Raw genomic sequence first — 19,028 nt, forward strand, 5'->3', positions numbered from 1 at the left:
CCATCTTCCAGAGTTTAGGTTGAATCTATAGGAATCCACTTGAAGAACTCTGATTGTCCTGGCCAATAGGACAGAGAGTTCTTTTAGGAGTTTATTTTATTTTTTATTATTTTTTTAAGATTTTATTCATTTACTTGAGAGAGAGCAAGAGAGAGAGCACAGAGGGAGAGAGAGAAGCAGACTCCCCGCTGAGCAGAAAGCCTGATGTGGGGCTTGATCCCAGGACCCCGGGATCATAACCTGAGCCGAAGGCAGACGCTTCACTGACTGAGCCACCCAGGTGCCCCTTATTTAGGATTTTAAAAATTATACTTAGTCTATTCCCTATGTCCTGGAGCCTAGCAAGGAAGGAAGGCTGGTCACTAACATGCTCTGAGGCCAGTTTTGTTTTTGTTTTGTTTTGTTTTTTAAAGATTTTATTTATTTATTTGACAGAGACAGCCAGCTAGAGAGGGAACACAAGCAGGGGGAGTGGGAGAGGAAGAAGCAGGCTCATAGCGGAGGAGCCTGATGTGGGGCTCGATCCCATAACGCCGGGATCACGCCCTGAGCCGAAGGCAGACGCTTAACGACTGCGCCACCCAGGCGCCCCTGTTTTTGTTTTTTGAAAGAAATCAAGATCCTTCCTTTCCACTTAACTGATAGGAAATGCCTGATTATTCAGCCCAGGGAGAGCACACAGTAGAACTGCAGAAACACTGTCCCCAGTGAAGGGTTTGCGAAGCAAACTGACGTTATTAACTAACACACCTTCCAGGATCCCGTAAATCTATGTGAGAGAAACAGTTGTTTCTGACGTTCCCCAGATGAGCATGTGTGCACGAAGCTAGTAGATACAAATGCCCTTCCCTAGCAACTGTGTCTGGAAGCTTCACTCAGGAGCCAGGGCTTAGTCGGAGTTTATTTGAAAAGAATTGTAAGACCATTTCCTTTAAAGCAGTAAATAAGAAAATACTGATATAATCTCTCAAGCCATTTATGCTTCTCTTTTCACGTATGCAGGATGACTTTTCTACTAATAACTCCAAGCTTAATGCACAGTATTCTGTTTCATTAAGTTTTTAAAGAACTGGGTCATGCACAGGCATGGGTGGGCTGCAAGCCTGCGTGTTAGGAGCACGGCCGGTGAGCCACACCCTAGGTTTGAATCCTGGCTCCGCCGTTGACTTAGATACTTAACCTCTTGAGGTCTCATTTCTGCTTCCGTAAAACGAGCGAGGCAGTATTACAAGCTTCTTGTTGCAAAGGTTAAGGAAGTGAATCTATGTAAAGCACTTAGGCGAGTGTCAGGTGCTCTGTGCGTTCACTTCATTGTCTTGACTCAGCCAACCAGGCATCGGGCCTAAAACAACAAGTTAATCTTAGCAGCTCAACCTCACTTTGTTGCACCAGCCCGGAATCGGTTCTTGTAAAGGAACCCAGTCGTTAGTCCACGAACGGGAGAAACTAATGCTTTCTCAGCAGCGTTCTAATCTAATATGAAGAAAGGGGTCCGAGGCCAGGAGGATTAAGGAATAGCATGCATAACTGGGACTAAGGGTCAGAATATGGTTTTTCTAGGCAGGGAAAGTCTACAGAATCCCACAGATGATTTTTTCTAAGTTTACTTATAAAGAATACAATGACTTATTTCGTGAGACCGTCATAGCTCCGTCAGTTTTTGTGAACGTTTGTCCCTTGTCAATCTACTACTTAAGTCAACAGCACCAGGCATAGAACGTGACACATGAGTTAAAAAAATTGCTTCCTGTTAGAATAGCTTTTTAGGATTTTTAGATATAATAATTTCACATCTCCTATTAGATTCAAGTGCTTTTTTCTGATGCAAGTATATACACGTTCAACGTGTTAGCATTTTAGTTTTAGTTTTGCTGAAAAAACATGCCCACCTTGGTGGACCTCATGTTTGTAGAGATGAAAATTTCAAGTACGAACGTGATCGGAGAAATGCGTAGTGAGTATGGACAGAAAGCACAGGTAATATGTCATTTAAATTATTCTTTTTTTTTAAAGATTTTATTTATTTATTCGACAGAGATAGAGACAGCCAGCGAGAGAGGGAACACAAGCAGGGGGAGTGGGAGAGGAAGAAGCAGGCTCATAGCGGAGGAGCCTGATGTGGGGCTCGATCCCATAACGCCGGGATCACGCCCTGAGCCGAAGGCAGACACTTAACTGCTGTGCCACCCAGGCGCCCCCATTTAAATTATTCTAACATTGATTGACCAGGATCTCGTTTTGTTAAAGCCCTCTTTGCACCTCGCGATGCCCCAACACCGCGGGAGGAAGAGAATGCTGGTATCGCAGCATTGGCCACCGGGACTCCTCCCAGGGGCGCTCCCGTGACTTCTGGTGTGTTTGCTTGCTTGCTTGCTTGCTTGCTTTTTTTGGCTTTGTTTTTGTTTTTGTTTGTTAGCATTTTCTTACTTTCTGGTGCCATGAGACACTCCAGCCTCATTTTGTACTCTTCCCGCCCCAGACTCAGCCAATTCTCCATGGGGCGCGGGTTCCTTTTATGGGAGAATGACATTTAGAAACCGAGATCTGGGCACTCGGTGTGCTCCTTGCTGCTGTAACGTCAGTGCTTTTAGACTCTCTTGGTGGGCAGAGCTAGGAAATTTAAGCATGTTTATATATAACATGTCTGTCCATACACATCTATATTTCTATATCTACCAATATGTATGTATATTAAAAACCTATGAACCCACGCTGGCATCTCTGTTTCCAGCCCAACACCACCAGGTTCAATCCAGCTTTCTCCTTTCCTCATTTGTAGTTTTTTTTCAGTGACTGAGAAAGCTGGCTCTCGTACCTGTAGCATATTTCCCTTTTCGTTCAAACTGAACACACATGTAAAATAGTATGCAGGGGCCCAGGCAGCTGAAGGTATCATTGTAAGGCTTCTGGTATGATTTTAGTAGAGCTGAGAACCCCTGGCAAAATCGTTTTCCTTCCCCATTCACACTGTGAGACATTTTGTTCTCGGTAGTGGGATGATTTTTAAGAATGTTATCCACGGTTGTCTTCCCAGTACACCTATTTCTTCTCTTTCTACTCTTTTTCTAAATTTCCTATAACAAATTGAAATATGTGGGCCAGTTGGAAGACCTCTGTCAAAGGCAGTGATCTGCAGAACTGTGGTTCCAGACCAGCAGCAGCAGCAGCACCTGGGAACCTGCTAGAAATGCAGCTTCTGTGTCCTAAGCTTGACATCTGGCATGAGAAACTATGTGTGTGTGTGTGTGTGGGGGGGCAGCAATCTGTAATTTAACAGAGGTGACCTTGATGTACCCTCCCCTTTGAGAACCAATGATTCTCTTAAAGAGAAACTTGTAAAACTACTGATGCCTGGGACCCACTCCGCCTCCTGACTGATTTAGTCAACTATCCTCAGATAATTACAATGTGCAGTGAAGTTTGAGAACCATGAGAGCTCAAACACTCCCACCCTTTCCAGAGCAGAATTGTCTTTCTAAACTAAAAGTGAACAAAAGAAAAACGCTTGTCTCTGTGTGTGTATTGGGGGGGGTATAATTAAGAAATGACAGTGTTTTGAAAATAGAGGGATTTCAAGGTTCAAGCATAAGTTTGTGTTAGCTGTGCATATAACAATTTTGGCCAATATTTATGATCTTCATTATAACGGGACTGTTGTCCATTTTTCTTTAGGAGACTGATTTCTCCTATGACTACAGTTGTATTTTTAGTATCTGATGATTGAAAATATTTTATAAAGATTAGGAAATAAATTTGATGACATTAAATGAATTTGAATTTTATTCTTTAAAGCAGCATCTAAAGACCTTCGAAAAATAGCAATATACATAGAGAACGACCGCTTTTTCAGAAAATGCTCAGTACCCATAAAAATTCTCTTATGATACTGTCAGGAAGCCTGAGGTCTCTAAGTTAGGATTTTCATACCTTTATTTAAAAGTAGAGGGACGCCTGGCTGGCTCAGTCAGAAGAGCGTGCGACTCTTGATCTCTGGGTCATGAGTTCGAGCCCCATGTTGGGTGTAGAGTTTATTAAAAAATACATAGATATTTTTTTTTAAATAAAAGCAATGGAGAGAGAGAATATACTGATTTTTTTTATCTTTACATGTGAAATTTATAAAATCCTTGTAGAAGGTTGAGGACACACAGTAAATTATGCTCAACGTATTATATTCCAATTATTTGCAAAGTAACCACTTATGGTATCTCTGATATTCTCTAGTAATTATAATATTAATTTGTTATACCACCGTATTTCTCACTTATGTTGGAAAAGAGCACTTACCATATAACTCAATGTAAGTTATTTCTGAATGGAACATTTCTGTCCTTTCATAATTAAAGACATTTCTAAAGTATAACTAATTTCTCTGAATATGTCATCTTTTGTGATATTTCTTAATTTTTTTAGGCCAAATATCACAACTTCCACTTCTTTCTACTTCTTTTTTGTTCTTTCTTTTTTCTTTCTTCCTGCTCCCTTCTTTCCTTTAAAATATGTCTTAAAATTTCACTCAGTCTAGGGATACCTGGGTGGCTCAGTTGCTTAAGCGTCTGCCTTCGGCTCAGGTCATGATCCCAGGGTCCTGGAATCAAATCCTGCATCGGGCTTTCTGCTCGGCGGGGAGTCTGCTTCTCCCTCTGCCCCTACCCCCTCTCATGCTCAATCTCTCTGTCAAATAAATAAATAAAATCATTTTTAAAATTTTCACTAGTTTAGTTGGACATTTTTCTAATAATTTAAAGTTTAAGGGATATAATTTGTTACCTAGATAGTTAATAGTTAAATAATTTTAGTTAGAAATTGTTCTAATAATTTAAAGCCTCAAAGCGACAGGGATTACATTATCTTCCACTTTGCTGAGCATCTTTTAAAATTAATGGTTGAAGGCTGAAAACTCAGCCAGTGACCAAAATGAACTTGTTTCCACTGAGGTTTGTTGAATTTTGGAGTGACTTTCCCTAACTACCCTAAATGTTTCCATTTTGCATAATGTACGTGTGTACTTACAAATGTTCTTCTCTTTAAACCCATACAACGAGTAGATAAAATCTATGGACCGGGTTCCAGCCCCTTTTGCCTGGGAGTGTGGCCTTTTCCTCCATGGGCAGGCTTCCGGCGGGAGGGTCCGGGCTGCTCCAGCCCTTGCTGGCTGTGGCATTGCTCTGCTCTGTCTGGGTCTTTACGGAAGGCTGGGTTGCGTCAGGAAGGAGCCCAGGGAGTGGCGGGGCGGCAGGAACATCAGTGTGGTGACAGATCACCCTTCTATGTGGCTTATCCTTGAAACTGAAGTTAAATCATCACCGCCCATTAAAACCTGTTCATAGTCCAGCAGTCATTGCCGTCTTTGAGATCCTCCCTCTCCCTATTACTTCGAATATGCCTTTATTCCAGCACTTACCACGTTTCCTTAGAATTATTTGTGTACATCTCCATCTCCCTCACCAGACCAGGGACCCTCAGGACAGTGACGTTTCATCCTTGGACGTGGGAAGTGTCCTGTAATGACTGATGAACGGATGGAAGGCCAGCCATGTGGCTCATGCACTCCGACCAGCATGACGAAGAGAACGCAAAGTCCTGTCCCTGTGGGATCGCAGGGCGTATCCCCCTTACTGCCTTCTCCTGCTCTTCTGTTTGATCTCTTGGACTCGGCCATACAGATACTTAAAATTTGCTGAACATACCGTGTGATTTCATGCAGCTCTGTGCCTTTCCACTTTCACATTTATACACACGCCCGTGTTGGGGAGGAGAGGGGAGGGTGGGCAAAACCCTACCCTTCTTTTGAGTCTCAGCTCATGTATTTTGTTCCCCAAGAAAATTTAACATGTCTTCCAAAGTCGAACTGGATGTCCCTCCTCTGTGCTCCCACAACATCCTTTCGTTTCACTGCTTAATCCATGCCCTCCATTTCTTCTCGGAAAGACAATGACCGATACCCATAGCCAAATGAATGTTCTCTGATCGTAGGACGCACTGAGATGCCCACACCCTCCTGCATTTCCACCCCTAAATCTGGATAATTACTGAGCTCCATAGCGTGTGACCCCAAATGTGTTTCTGCCAGTTGTACCTGTAAGTGAAGTGAAGTAATTTACGTTCGTGTGACTTAAATGAAGAGCATACGAGTGAAAAAAAGAGTAGTGTTTTCTAGGAGAACAATGGATGCTTTGGAAAGATAAGCGTCTGTAAAGTTGTACTGTTGACTCAGGTGTAGGCAACAGAACGAGGATGGAATGGGCACGCAGAAATCTGGAAAGGATCTCTCCCATTGCTTAAGGGCACGGAATTTTTAAATGCACTGTATAGAATCCCAAACTGGAAATTGTCGAAGGTGCCTAATGAGCGTGGTTTTTGGAACTCCTACCAGCATACCCACACCACAACAGAACCCTTCAGCTGTGCATGGAAGATTAACGATTAGATTAGGTTTTTACCTGCCCGGTCAAGGATTGTACTGAAACGATTGGGATGGGGGTGAGAGGCAGTTTGTCTAGACCTCACTTGACTGTGAGTTTCTTGAACACAGGGATCACATCTTGCTTCTCTTGGGAGTACCTGTGCCTAGCAAGAGTGTTTGGATGCTTTAGAGGACTTTCTCTAAGGGCTTCTTGACTCAAGGGAACTCCTGACCTTAATTTTTGGTTCAGGGGGTCAGGGGGTTTCAACAAGAAGTTCTTTTTTAAAAAAATCATTATAGCCACTAGGGGGCAATGTAGCTGCATTCTTTGGGAATGGCCCTCCCGGGGCGCTTGTGTCCAAGCTAGATCCCCTAAAATGTGATAAGCCCCCCCCCCCCAAAATGTGTAGGAACATCTATGGCACAAAGATCTCACCCACACTGGTGTTCTTTGTATATGTGTTTCCTTTGTTTATTTGTGGAAGCTCACTGATTCTATCTTTTCTAAACAATAAAAAGGACCGAGTAGTAACCGCCACCTCATTAAGTTAATTATTAAGCCCAGCGGTTCTGGAAGGAAGTAAATAGGAGGAAGAAAAAAGCCCTTCATGCAAATTAGCGTAAGGATTACAAATTGGTACAGTGTAGCTCACAGGGCCTTATAGCAGGGGCTCGGAGGGAGCGCTCCCGAGAAATTTATGAAGATTGTGTCCATATGAATGAACAGACTTCAACCCTTCCTCCCTCCTCCTGAATGAGCCTTCTTTCAGCTCTGATGCGCTGGAATCAGACTCCAAAAATTAAGCTACTAGCTGCTCATACGAAGGAATGTCCTCTTTTAGAACCAAGACAGTAGTGAGATGAAAAAAAATTCAAGACATTGCCTTTAAAAGAAAAAAACAACAACAAAACCTGTGAAAGTAAAAAAGAACGATCAGTTTGCTCTTGAGTGAGTTGCCATGCTGAATTACAGCGGAACTGATGGCCGGTGGGGTGGAAGGGTCTTAAACAACGCAGCCTGGGTCCAGGGGAGGCGAGGCCTTCTACTTCACAAGAACTGCTTCCAAAGAACTAGTAAAGCATGTCTGTTGTACTACTTGAGAATTAATTAAATCTAAAACGAGGTAAATAGTCCTGTGTACAGTTTTCGTAGCATCTTGAAATAGCTGACCGAGAGGTGGAGTGATGCAGGTCACAGGGCGTGGAGGGAGCCTCTGACCTGGGCCTCCAGCTGGTGAGGAAGGCCAAGGGTCCTGTTCCATCTCTCCTCCGGGTACCAGTTCCACATCGCCCCTCTGTGAAATATGGGGACGGGGCGACTGGACAACAGAGGATCTCAAGACCTCCCCCAGATCTAAACACTCATATCTTCCTTTTCCAGGAAGTTACCCTTAGGGACTTGCCCTCAGCTTCCTTCTGTTTCAGAAACACAACTATTTCAGAGGCAATGTGAAAAAACATAGCAATTATACAAATTGCTGTTTCTCCATCCACACTTAATTTACCTTTTTGCTTCCGTCTGGCTGGGTTCAAGATATGGTTGGAACGGATACAAGAGGATTTTCCCAATGAAATAAGAGCGGATGTCACTGTTTAAACCACATAAATTCAGAGTGTTTGTGTTCAGAACAGAAACTCAAATCCAGTATTTACCCTCTCGCTACTCACAGTTGAAGGGAGTATTCAAAAGGAGTAAGAAAATACGTACACTGACATCTCAAGACTGTACAAACATGTAAGGCTGCCTTTTACGTTTTTTGGACTCCCGGCAGTTTTCTTTCCCACCTTCCCACGGAGAAGTAATGAAGAGCCAGATCTTCAGGTGTCGCTCTGGAAAGCTGGCAATCTTCCAGAAGTCCAATTAGGTCTGGAACAAAAGTTCCACTCTTGACCTCCTCGGGAGAAATAACTTCTCCAGCCCCTTCTGAGAAGGAGGATCACAGTTGGATGAGCTGTGTGGCCCCTGTGCATCTTAATGGCTCTTTTTCAGAAAGTACTGTCCTATTGATCTGTTTGTGGCATTACGCAAGGAGTTAAGGTACAAAGAGGGGTGAGACCCAGTGATTGTCCTCAAAGTGCTTGTCACTAATTACAGCTTCCCTCCCCTTACACCTCTGCTCCCCCCAGACTTTTGGGTTAAGAGAGTGGCCTCATGCTGTCTTCTGATCAAACCTCTTGTTTCCTAGGTAGGCCGTAAGCAAGTGGGGGGGGGGGGCTTTTGCTCTTTCCCCGAAGGGCCCATCTTAGTTGCTGAGCACACAGAAGTACCATAGGAATACTTGGGGGCGGGGATGTGGACTGAGAAAGGTCGCTGGGCTACCCCTGGCCGTTTTCCGGGGCTGCCTTGCTTACTTGACTTTGTGAGTTGCAGCGGGGACTCAGCGGCGGGCCCGTCTATAACAGGCAGAAAATATCGGGAGCTCAAAGGAGCGAATGCACGCAAACCCCTTAGCACCGCGCCTGGCCCAGGACGCGCAGGCAAGCACCTGGCCCCTTATTTTATCATCACCTGTGTTGACGCTGGTGTAGAAAGCCTGCGTTTGAGGCCCCTCACTTAGAATATAATTTTGGAAAAGTCTGAAAGTCTCAGTTGCTCCGTTAGTAAGATGGGAAGAAAGTAGGCCGTGATGCCCTCGCGGGGACGCGGGGGCGCAGGAGGAGCCCACAGCCGGGTGCGGACGGAGTGTCAATAATCTGAACCCTCGCCGAGGTTGCCAGCGAAGGCGAGCGGGCCGTCGGTGCCCACGGAGGACCCTGCCCACGGGCAGGTCCCGGAGGCCGGAATCCTTCCTGGAAGAGGCGCGGGGTGGGGCGGGAGGCGGGGGCGCGCTGGCCCTGGCCGGGCGCGGGCAGGGGAGGGCGAACTCTACCCCAGCCTGGCGCGGGCGCTGCCGCGGCCGCTTGGGCGAGGAGGGGGCCTGGCCGGGACCCGCCCAGGCGGCGGCCGGGTCCCCTGGGCTGGGCGCTGCTGGCGGAGCCGACGGGGCGGAGAGGAGCGCGGCGGGGGGAGGAGTGGGAGGAGGGGGCCGGTCAAGGGAAGTGCGACGTGTCTGCGGGAGCCTTTTTATACCTCCTTCCCGGGAGCCGGGCCCCAGCAGCCGCCGCCGCGCTCTGAGAGTCCCCGCACCTCCGCTCCCGGGAGTCGAGCGCCGAGTGTCCGCCGCGTAGCGTCCAGTCCGCCAGCATGTCGGGGATCAAGAAGCAGAAGACGGTAGGCTGCGGGCCGCCTGCTCTCACCCCGCCGCCGCTCCCGGGAGCGGGCGAGCTGCCGGGCGCGGCGGCTGCGGCGCCGGGAGGAGGAGGAGGAGTAAGAAGGGGAGGAGGGCGAGCGGGGAGGGCGCCCCCGGGACAGCCCTCGCGGGGCAGTCCCTCTCGGCCGGCGCCCCGGGGAACCCGCGCCGCGCTGGGTCGCCACGCCCGGGGGGAAGCTCCGGAGCGTGCACGGCCGGTCCTGACCGAGGCAGAGGTCGGGGACGGGAAATGTCCTCTTTTCCCCGGGAGCTCCCCCGGACCCGCCTTTTCTTCCGTGCGATCCCCGCGCCGCTCGAGTGGGTGGCCGAGAGCCGAGGCCGGTTCCGCCAGCTCTGGGCGCTGGTCGCACGTCGGCGGCGCTCCCTGGGGTTTTGTCCATGCCACCTCCTCCGAGGGTACGTTCCCGACAGACCTCGTGGAGGAAACGGCAGCTGCCTCCACGGGCAGCATTTAGCCCTCCAGCTTGAGTCACCTCCCTGTTGGCCGCGGCGGCACCGCGGGCTCCGCCCCGGGGGCTCCTCGGCTTGCCGAGTTAAGATGAGTGGGCTGTTTTGAAGGGGCTCAGTTTTATCCAGAAGTAATCAGGGCCATCCCCTTTATGGGAAATAGAGGGCTTGTCAAAGAAAAGTTCCTTTCTCAGCAACAGGGATATATATATATCCATATATATATTTTTTAAGTAGGCTCCACACCCAACGTGGAGCCCAAGGAGGGTCTCAAGCCACGACCCTGCGATCAAGACCTGAGCTGAGATCGAGAGTCGGTTACTCAACCGACTGAGCCACCCAGGTGCCCCCGACTCATTAATTTTGCATGCGAAAAACGGCAGCAGTAATCATTGACTAGAGGTGGGAGGAGCCTTGCAGACAGCTTTTGGTCCACACCGGAGGGGGTCTGTAAGCCTTGCTTAGATCCCAGCCTGACTGCTGATGGTTCGCCTTTACCCCCCTGCAAGCCTCAGGTTGTTGATGCTGGTTACTGAAAGGGTTGACCCCGCTCACAGAATTAGACTTGAACTTGGCACATAGTGGGTGCTCAATACATGTTTATTACTATTATTATATAATGCTTATCACTGAACTGTCTTTGAGGTGTATTCCTGGTGGGCTGGGAGGAGAGAGGGCAAACCAGAAATTGGGGCGAGGAGCCCAAAGGGGGCTAGGCAGGGGCTGCAGGTGTGGGCTTGAGCAGCACCGGAAAGGCGGTGGGCACTGGGTGGTTTCAGGGGACCACACTGGACCAGCAGGAAGGTCCAGGACGCAGGTGGCATCAACTTCAGAAAGGAGAGTGATGGGGGTCCAGCTGCCTTTTATAGGAGCGATTGTGAAGTGGGGAGACTCTCAGTATTGTAATATCTTTACAAATGTTAAAATCATCTGTGTTTTATTCCTATCTAATTTGATTAGTTTCTGTAAAATTCTAAGTGGTATCTACAAGTGACAAGCTTCTGTGGCACTTGGTGGCTTTGCATATCAGTGGGGTTTTAGTTCTTCCCTGCCTGCTTCAAGAATTCCTTCCCAGTTCTGATAGGGAGCTTTGTCAAGCATTAGTAATGAAAGGATAGGTGGTCTTTCCCTTCATGGCCCAGTCAGCAGGAGCTCCTGCAGTGAGGAGGGTCGAGAACAAGGGGTTACAAACTGATCTCGGGCCCTCTGCAGTCAGAGAGAATGAGAAATTCGAGGGCCAGAGCCTTTGCTTTTTCTATTTACACATTTTAAACCTTCTATTTTTTGTTTGGTGTGTGTGTGTAGGATTAAATTAACACCTGAAAAAGCTAGCAAGACTTCTGAACTTTTATTTAGCCAACACGATTATAATCCAGGCACCAGCACAAATTCCAAAAGGGCCAGATAGAGACGACTGGGTGAAGCAAGCCGGCTTTAAATGCATCTGAAATCTCTTGAGCTTTAAATGTTAACGCCACGTGTATTCTGAAACCTTGTGGTCCAGGACAAAATATGTCCACACGTGTGGTCTTGGAAATAATCATTATTTGAGAAGTGGGTCTTGCTGATCTAGAAAGCCATCCTGGCAATGAGGCTGGGCCGCCTTTTTCAGGGACTCACAGGGATCATTACATTATTTTCTGCATTGTCCGCAGAGGATGGATGGTCCATGTACACCACGGTCATTGTGGGAGTTGCAAATACTTGTTGCGCGCCTACTGTGTGGGGTGAATACTTCTTTCCCAGGATTTTTTTTTTTTTTTTTTTGCCGTACTCTCTGAATGAGAGACTATAAGATGTGTTTCTCACAAGCTTGGGAAGAAAATGAAATGTTCTTTTATAAGGGAAGGTAGCACGTCCCTTTTGTACTAGGCATCCTTACGACGAAAAGCAGACAGCTCTGTGTCACAGCCATCCTTCCCTCCCTTGATTTACCTCCAGCTCTGGCCACCAACATCCTGTCTACACGCGCACAGGCCCAGGAGAAGGAAGGAGGCAGTCTGCCTCCAGAGACTGGGAAGAAAGGCAAGGGCCTGATTCTTTCTTCTTGCATCATTTCCTGGATTAGCGTTTTTTCAGGGCAATGCTGTTACGTGCAGACAATGTTGTTATGTCCCAGAGACAGACAACCAATCTAAAAAAGACAACTGAGATAGTAAAATATCTTCCAAAGGATCAAACAAGCCAACGGTTGGGAAGGAGTCAAGGTATTGGAACCCTAAAGCGATCCATAAACGTAAGAGATTATTTACCTTTTATTGTTTTCTAGAGTCTGTGCAACACCACATTATTTTTCCAACAGTAGCTACTTTGAAAACTATTGGAAGATGCTCCCTAGGGCAAGACGTGAATTTTCAGATGAGCAGCTGTGGGAAGGAAGGAGAGACCAGCACTGCTTAGAGGCCACACTGTTTCATTTCATCCACTTGGTGGCCTGCACCCCGCAGAACGGAGCCTCATCTCCAGGGGAGGAGAACGCAAGGAGCAGGGCAGGATTTCAGCGCAGGTCTAACGTCCAAGCTCATTCTTGCTGCTGCTGTGTCTGTTTCCGGATGTAACCTCTGGGGTGCATAGTGCCCATCTGTAAAATGGAGGTAATGCTGCCGTACCCCTTTAAAATGCTGTGAGGAGTAAATAAGTCCTAAAAAGTATCTCGCACAGTTTCAGGCCCCGAGTAAGTCCCCTGTATGTGGTAGCTGTTGTTATTACACTACGCTGTCATGGTTCGTCAAACAAGGAGCAGAAAGCACAGGTCATACGGTTGGGAAAGCTGAGTAAGTAACGACCACCAGAATATTTAGTAAGAGCAAACAGATGCAGAAGAATAGAAGTGATGATATGAACCCTCATGGTGAAAAGCTGGACAGAAGCGCAAGGCTGTTCAGGTGTGAACACACCAGAGTAATGCAAATATCAGCAAGGTCTTGCCAACAATCTTGGCCAAGAAAGAAAGGCCTTCTATGTATATGTCACTATTGGACTAACTTCTCTCCACCCTTCCTGTGCCTTCAACTGTTTCCAGATCTGCCTTAAAATTAGTGTTTGTCCAATTCAGGCTATTATCCCAAACTCATCTGTGTGGACTTTTACAGTTAAAGACAAATGCAGCTCACTCTGAGATAGTTATCTTTGTCTTTCATCACGTTTCTGTCCATGCACCAGACTCTGCGGTTTGCTTAGGGAATCCTCAGGCCTAACTTGAACATGGGACTTCAGGGAATGGGGCCCAGGAGAAGAATCAATGGTCCCAGTCCTCTAGGAGATGACTGTTTATTTCAAAGAATCTACCAGCATATAGCCTTAGTCTTTGTGTTTAGAAGTCTTAGGAAAACACAGAGACCAAAGGTAAATGAACATGAATGTAATGGCCTTTCAACTAAGCTTTTATCCCCTGGGTGATTTGTTCACGCGACAGCTGAGATGACACACACACCCAGCAGCCTGACACAGAACCTGGTACGCATTAGGTAATCAATAAGGCGTTGTTGCTCAAACGGCCACAGAATTCACAAAAGGATGAACGTGCTTGTAGGATCTAGATTTTTCTGAGATTTCCCCTTCTTTCTCCTCTGTCTGCTCTTGTGTGCTTGCTTATTTTTGCCTGGGTATTTGTCATTACCACTGAAAAATGACTTGTGGGGGTTCTTTGAGGCTTAGGATGAATGGCCTTTTTTAGGGGGTAGAATTTGCTTTTGTTGCCGGGCGTCTGGTGGCACCACTAGTCTGGGACCACTTTGACCTAAATTTACCACTTAAAGTGTTTTAGACCACCCAGGTGATGTGAATTTGAGTTGCAGTTTTGCACACAAGGGCCAGCTTTTGCAAACAAGTTCTCACACCCACCCGCCTCCCCCTAGGAATACTTTCAATGCCAAGGCAAATTGTCCTTGCAGTCCGTGTGGGAGGTGGGTTTATTCGGATGCACTCTTCTGTGTAGGGGTGACTCTTACAAGACTCAGCTTAGCTTGACAAGGGCTTTTTATTCTTCCCACTTGGGTTCGTTCTGGGCTTCAGTTTCTCTTTCAGCTCCTGCTGAGGCTGTCAAAATCGTTCACACCTGCTCCTATCACGCTAGAAGTGCCTCCCTGCTTGCTTACTTCTTAGGTCCCTATTTCTTGCAGATTTTAACCTGGCAGTTTCTTTTTCTCTTGTCAGTTTTTGATGTTTCTACTTAGATTATGTTATATTATAACTTGAATTTCTTATTTGTTTGCATGGAAGGAAATGTATATAACCTAGACCATCAGTGCTGGAAACAAAAATCTCTGCCGCTTCTTGAGTCCTGTGTATCATTAATGTTTCATGTCATACCTTTATCTTCCCTACTTTTTTTTTTTTTTAAGATTTTATTTATTTATTTGACAGGGAGAGACAGCCAGTGAGAGAGGGAACACAAGCAGGGGGAGTGGGAGAGGAAGAAGCAGGCTCCCAGTGGAGGAGCCTGATGTGGGGCTCGATCCCAGGACTCCGGGATCATGCCCTGAGCCGAAGGCAGATGCTTAACGACTGGGCCACCCAGGCGCCCCTATCTTCCCTACTTGTATCATTCTTATAAAGGGAGCACTTTAAAAAGTACTTTAAAAACTTAAATCAGATTGCTAGTCAGAAATATTTAATCATTTTTCCTACAAAGTACTACTGTCGGGGTGTGGGGGGCACTTACCTTGTCTGGGTGGGCATCCTTTAAGGTGTGTGCCATCCTGTCTCATCCTTAGTGTCGGTCCAGTTCAAGTGCATTCTGGTCTGAAAGGCCCCTTCTTGCTTCTCCATGTCCTCCTCCTTGGAGCCCCGAGGTTACAGCTGCTCCAGCACAGTTCTGGGGTTAAGATCCTGACACTCCCCGCCACTCCCAGGAGTGTGAGAACCAGGCTCCTGCCCTGGTGTGACCAGGCCAGCAGTTTGAGGAGCTCTGGGGGCTGCTGGAGTCTGTCCATGCTTCCTCTCCTCCGGGGTCCGTCCGGGATCACAAGCATGCCTGGTGCCCCCTGCTTTCAGAGTCCCCACAGCTACTTGGCCCTTCTCTCCCTGAGCCCAGCACCAGGCACAGGACACCACATCCTTTCTCAGAGGCACACTGGTGTGTCAGTGGCCTTTGCTTTCAGTAAATATGAAATCAAATTTTCCAGTAAGGTCAATTAACACTAACATTGGATTTGTACAGATTTGGTCTTTTTGTTCCTCTTTTCTGCCTTTTTGATTGCCAAATAATTTTTTCAACTTAGCATAAATTGGTGAACAAGATGGAACTATTTCTTCTCTCTGTAAGAGAGCCATTGTCTCAAAACTTGACCCATAACTCTCCTCTGATAACACATGGTGAATTCCAGCAGTTGGCTGGGGTGACTTCCTTTGAAACCTTCTCAGCAGCTCTTTCTGCATTTCAGATTTACTCTGGAAGTTGCTTTTGCTATAACTGGTATCGAGAAAACATGACTGTAACATAAACATGGCAAACTCCATCTGTCTAGCACCAAATACTAACTTCTGGCAATAGAACTGTCTAGCCTGTGACCTGTTATAAAGCTTTTCTGAAAGTTGCATAAATGTACTATATCAAATGCTGCATCATTAAAGGTGATCATTTCTATGCCAGGTTACGATTTGCTTTAAATATCTAGTTAACATCTGCTTTATGTGTTTTGTCTTGAAAACTATTGATGTTTATCCACCAAGCGTCTATAGCCAGTCTAGTAATAATTGCAGTCACTTTTTTTTCCTTTTTAATGTATGCAGGGTTTGTGCTTTGAAAATCATTTGCAGACTTTAGAGACCAAAATCACCTACGTTAAAGTCTGAGATGTTATCCCCATAACCTCATTCATCCACTCCCTCCCCAATCATCATTTGTTTACGGATAATTCATGCCTTCCCAATTTCTAGCAAAATGAGCAACCCAAGATATTGGCGATGATTTTTATTTTCATGTATCTTCTGTTAAAAACCTGAATTCACCTTTTGGTCCTCTGCTCCTGTCCCGTTGTCTGCTACTTTGTTTTCCTTAAGGTCTCTAAAATCTTTTCCCTTTTTCGTTCCTGTCAAGTCCTCACGTACCTATCCTGTACTCCATTCACTCAACAAGTGTGTACTGAATAACCCGCCCGGGATCTGGGCTTGCCGTAATTAACTGTAGCTACTAAAGCCTTGTATTTTCTAATTATAGTTTTTTAGTCCATTCAAACTCTGTCATTAAGTCTTTTCTAAACATAGCATTTACTTTTTCTAATTGTAACACCCCACCCACAACCCTTATATTCTTTCAACCTTCTGCCCAGTCAGTAAGTACTACAGTGCCCTAGGCCCAAATCCACAAAATTCCCCACTGACTTCTCATACAATTTTAAAATCCTTTTCTCTACTAAGCTAAAATTTTTAAGATTATATTTATTTATTTCTCAGAGAGAGAGAGAGAGAGAGAGAGAGAGAAGCAGGGGAAGCTGCAGGCAGAGGGAAAAGCAGGCGCCGCGCTGAGCAGGGAGCCTGGTGTGGTACTCGATCCCAGGACCCTGAGATCATGACCTGAGCTGAAGGCAGATGCTTAACCAACTGAGCCACCCAGGTGTTCCAGAATTTTAAATGATTTACTTTTAATTCAGGTTATTTCTGTTTTTTATTTTTACTTCTTTTTTAAGTAGGCTCCACACGCAGCATGGAGCCCAAGGGCAGGGCTTGAACTCATGACCCTAAGATTAAAGACCTGAGCCGAAATCAAGAGTCAGATGCTTAACCAGGCTGTTCCTACTTTAAAAATGTATTTTTAAAAGAACCCTACCATTTTACTCTGGAAGAAAAATAAAGAGTTCATCTTATAAGCCCTGTATAAATGCGATCGATACACAGCTTTTCAGAGCTTTCCAAGGCCCAGGGCCATGTTCCTGGCCATCTGGCTGGTGATCCTACCGTGAAGTTGGAACTCTGGTCCCCTGATTGCACCCCCACCACTTCTGTCTTTATCGCATGCTCTTTGAAGGAGGCCCTACCCATTTCTTTCTACAGCTTTGCTTCTTTCTTTATTGACTGGGAAGTATTTTCCATAGATTAAAAAAAACAACAACAAAAACCCCTCCCAAGCTGATTATCCCTGAGTCATGATTACACCCTGATTGAGCCCCAGCGTTTTGTTTTGACCTTCTGGAGATACAGAACAAAGAGCCGTGTTCGCCACATGTTAACTTTACCATTTTTGAAATATTTTTTGATTGGCCAGCCCATTTCCCTTTAGAAGATTCAACATACTCCCACAACCTCACTCACTCTTCCTCAAGCCTTCTCAAACGGTTTAATCATTTTATCCAGGAAAAAAAAAAAATAGCGAGTTACACCAGTGATTACGTGGCGTGTAATACAGATAAAACTATTATTTGGTAGAGGGGCGCCTGGGTGGCGCAGTCGTTGAGCGTCTGCCTTCGGCTCAGGGCGTGATCCCGGCGTTCCAGGATCGAGTCCCACATCGGGCTCCTCGGCTGGGACCCTGCTTCTTCCTCTCCCTCTCCCCTGCTGTGTTCCCTCTCTCGCTGGCTGTCTCTCTGTCACATAAATAAATAAAATCTTAAAAAAAAAAACAACTATATTTGGTAGAAATCGGACTTGTCAGTTACACACTAAAACCTCAGTTCTTGTAGTTCTCGGAATTTTCAACTTATCCTCAAAATCCATCCATCTCCATTTATCCTAAGTTCATGAAGTACCATAAAGTCAATTATAATAATTGTGTGGTCCTGCCATGTAAATCTGTCTAGATCGCTGAGTCCCAATGGAGAGAGAGAGGGTCTGTTCCAAAATTATATGAGTAATTACAGCTCTTGGGCCATGGGGTCAATAATACAAAATGAGTAGTTACTAAAAAATAAAAATTTTTATAGTCATCCCTTGTGTTTACATTCGTCATGTGAGTAAGAAGAGGGCTCCTAAAACACTGACATTGGAATTCCACCTGAGGTGTTTGCCTATTTATCAGTTTTGATTTTTAGAGCATGTTTTCTTAGAAAATTCCTACTGTGTTGTGACTTGTTTCTCTCCAGCCCTGAGCATGTATGTGGCAGGCGCTGTTCCAGGGGTTTCCTGTACATTCACTCATTGAGGGCTCATCGTCTCATGAAGCAAGCTTAGGAACAGATAGTCAGAAGGGAATTGATTTAGCTGAAAGAAGTCTTTTGAGAGTTACTCACAGGAGAAGCTAAAATCTTCTTAGCTCCTCTGTGGTTAAGAAGTTGTTTATTTCACAGAGGGAAGGAGACTTAACACCAAGTAGCAACCACAGCTGGAGTAGGTAACTGGTATTACTGCTTCATTTGTAAAATATTTTGGCAGCTGCCTAGTGCTAATATCTCAAGATAATAGTAACGAATTCTCCCCCCCACCCCCCAGGGAGTGCACAAGAGGGTGGGGGGGCAGAGGGAGAGACACAGTCTCAAGCGGACTCCATACCCAGCACGGAGCTTGAGGCAGGGCTGGATCTCACCATCCTGAGATCATGACCTGAGCTGATACCAAGAGTCGGACGCTTAACTGACTGAGCCACCCAGGTGCCCCAATAATGAATTCTATTTAGAGATATTCCCCAGCACTTAAAAAAAAAAAAAAAAAAGAGTAAATGGCACACAGTAGCAAATGTATGTTGCTTTACCTTCACACACTTTTTTCCAAAACCTTTCTGGTGACATAAGGTAACTAATTGGAAAATGAATTTTCTTTGTTTTCAGACTCAGCAAGTATGGGTAATAGTTTTTATTGCTCAGGCTTACCACTACGTCAGTATTCAGCAAACACAGAATGATTTGTGTCCATAAGAATGATAAAGCTGCTAATACTCAAGCCAAGCAGTAAGTGTGATTTGTAGATGATAAAAGGAGACCAGGCCACCAGTGCATTTTTCATACAATAAAAATTTGACCCAAATGGAGGTCAAGGCTTACGGATGTTGGCAG

The 19,028-nt window shown here is 45.8% G+C and overlaps 1 protein-coding gene across 2 annotated transcripts in view; it reads left to right on the forward strand.

Annotated features, from left to right (window-relative positions):
- Positions 1 to 9,301: 9,301 nt before the first annotated feature.
- Positions 9,302 to 19,028, forward strand: part of PAPSS2 (3'-phosphoadenosine 5'-phosphosulfate synthase 2) — a 68,026-nt gene continuing 58,299 nt past the window's right edge. The window contains exon 1 of one of the 2 annotated variants that reach the window (XM_045802379.2): positions 9,302 to 9,617. In XM_045802379.2, the coding sequence (XP_045658335.1) occupies positions 9,591 to 9,617 (27 nt within the window). In that variant the 5' untranslated portion in view covers positions 9,302 to 9,590. The remainder of the gene's footprint in view (positions 9,618 to 19,028) is intronic. The other variant, XM_045802380.2, reaches the window with a different exon arrangement.

The sequence above is a fragment of the Ursus americanus genome, chromosome 6, assembly GCF_024610735.1.
Source record: "Ursus americanus isolate L20-20 chromosome 6, mUrsAme1.1.p, whole genome shotgun sequence".
NCBI lineage: Eukaryota > Metazoa > Chordata > Mammalia > Carnivora > Ursidae > Ursus > Ursus americanus.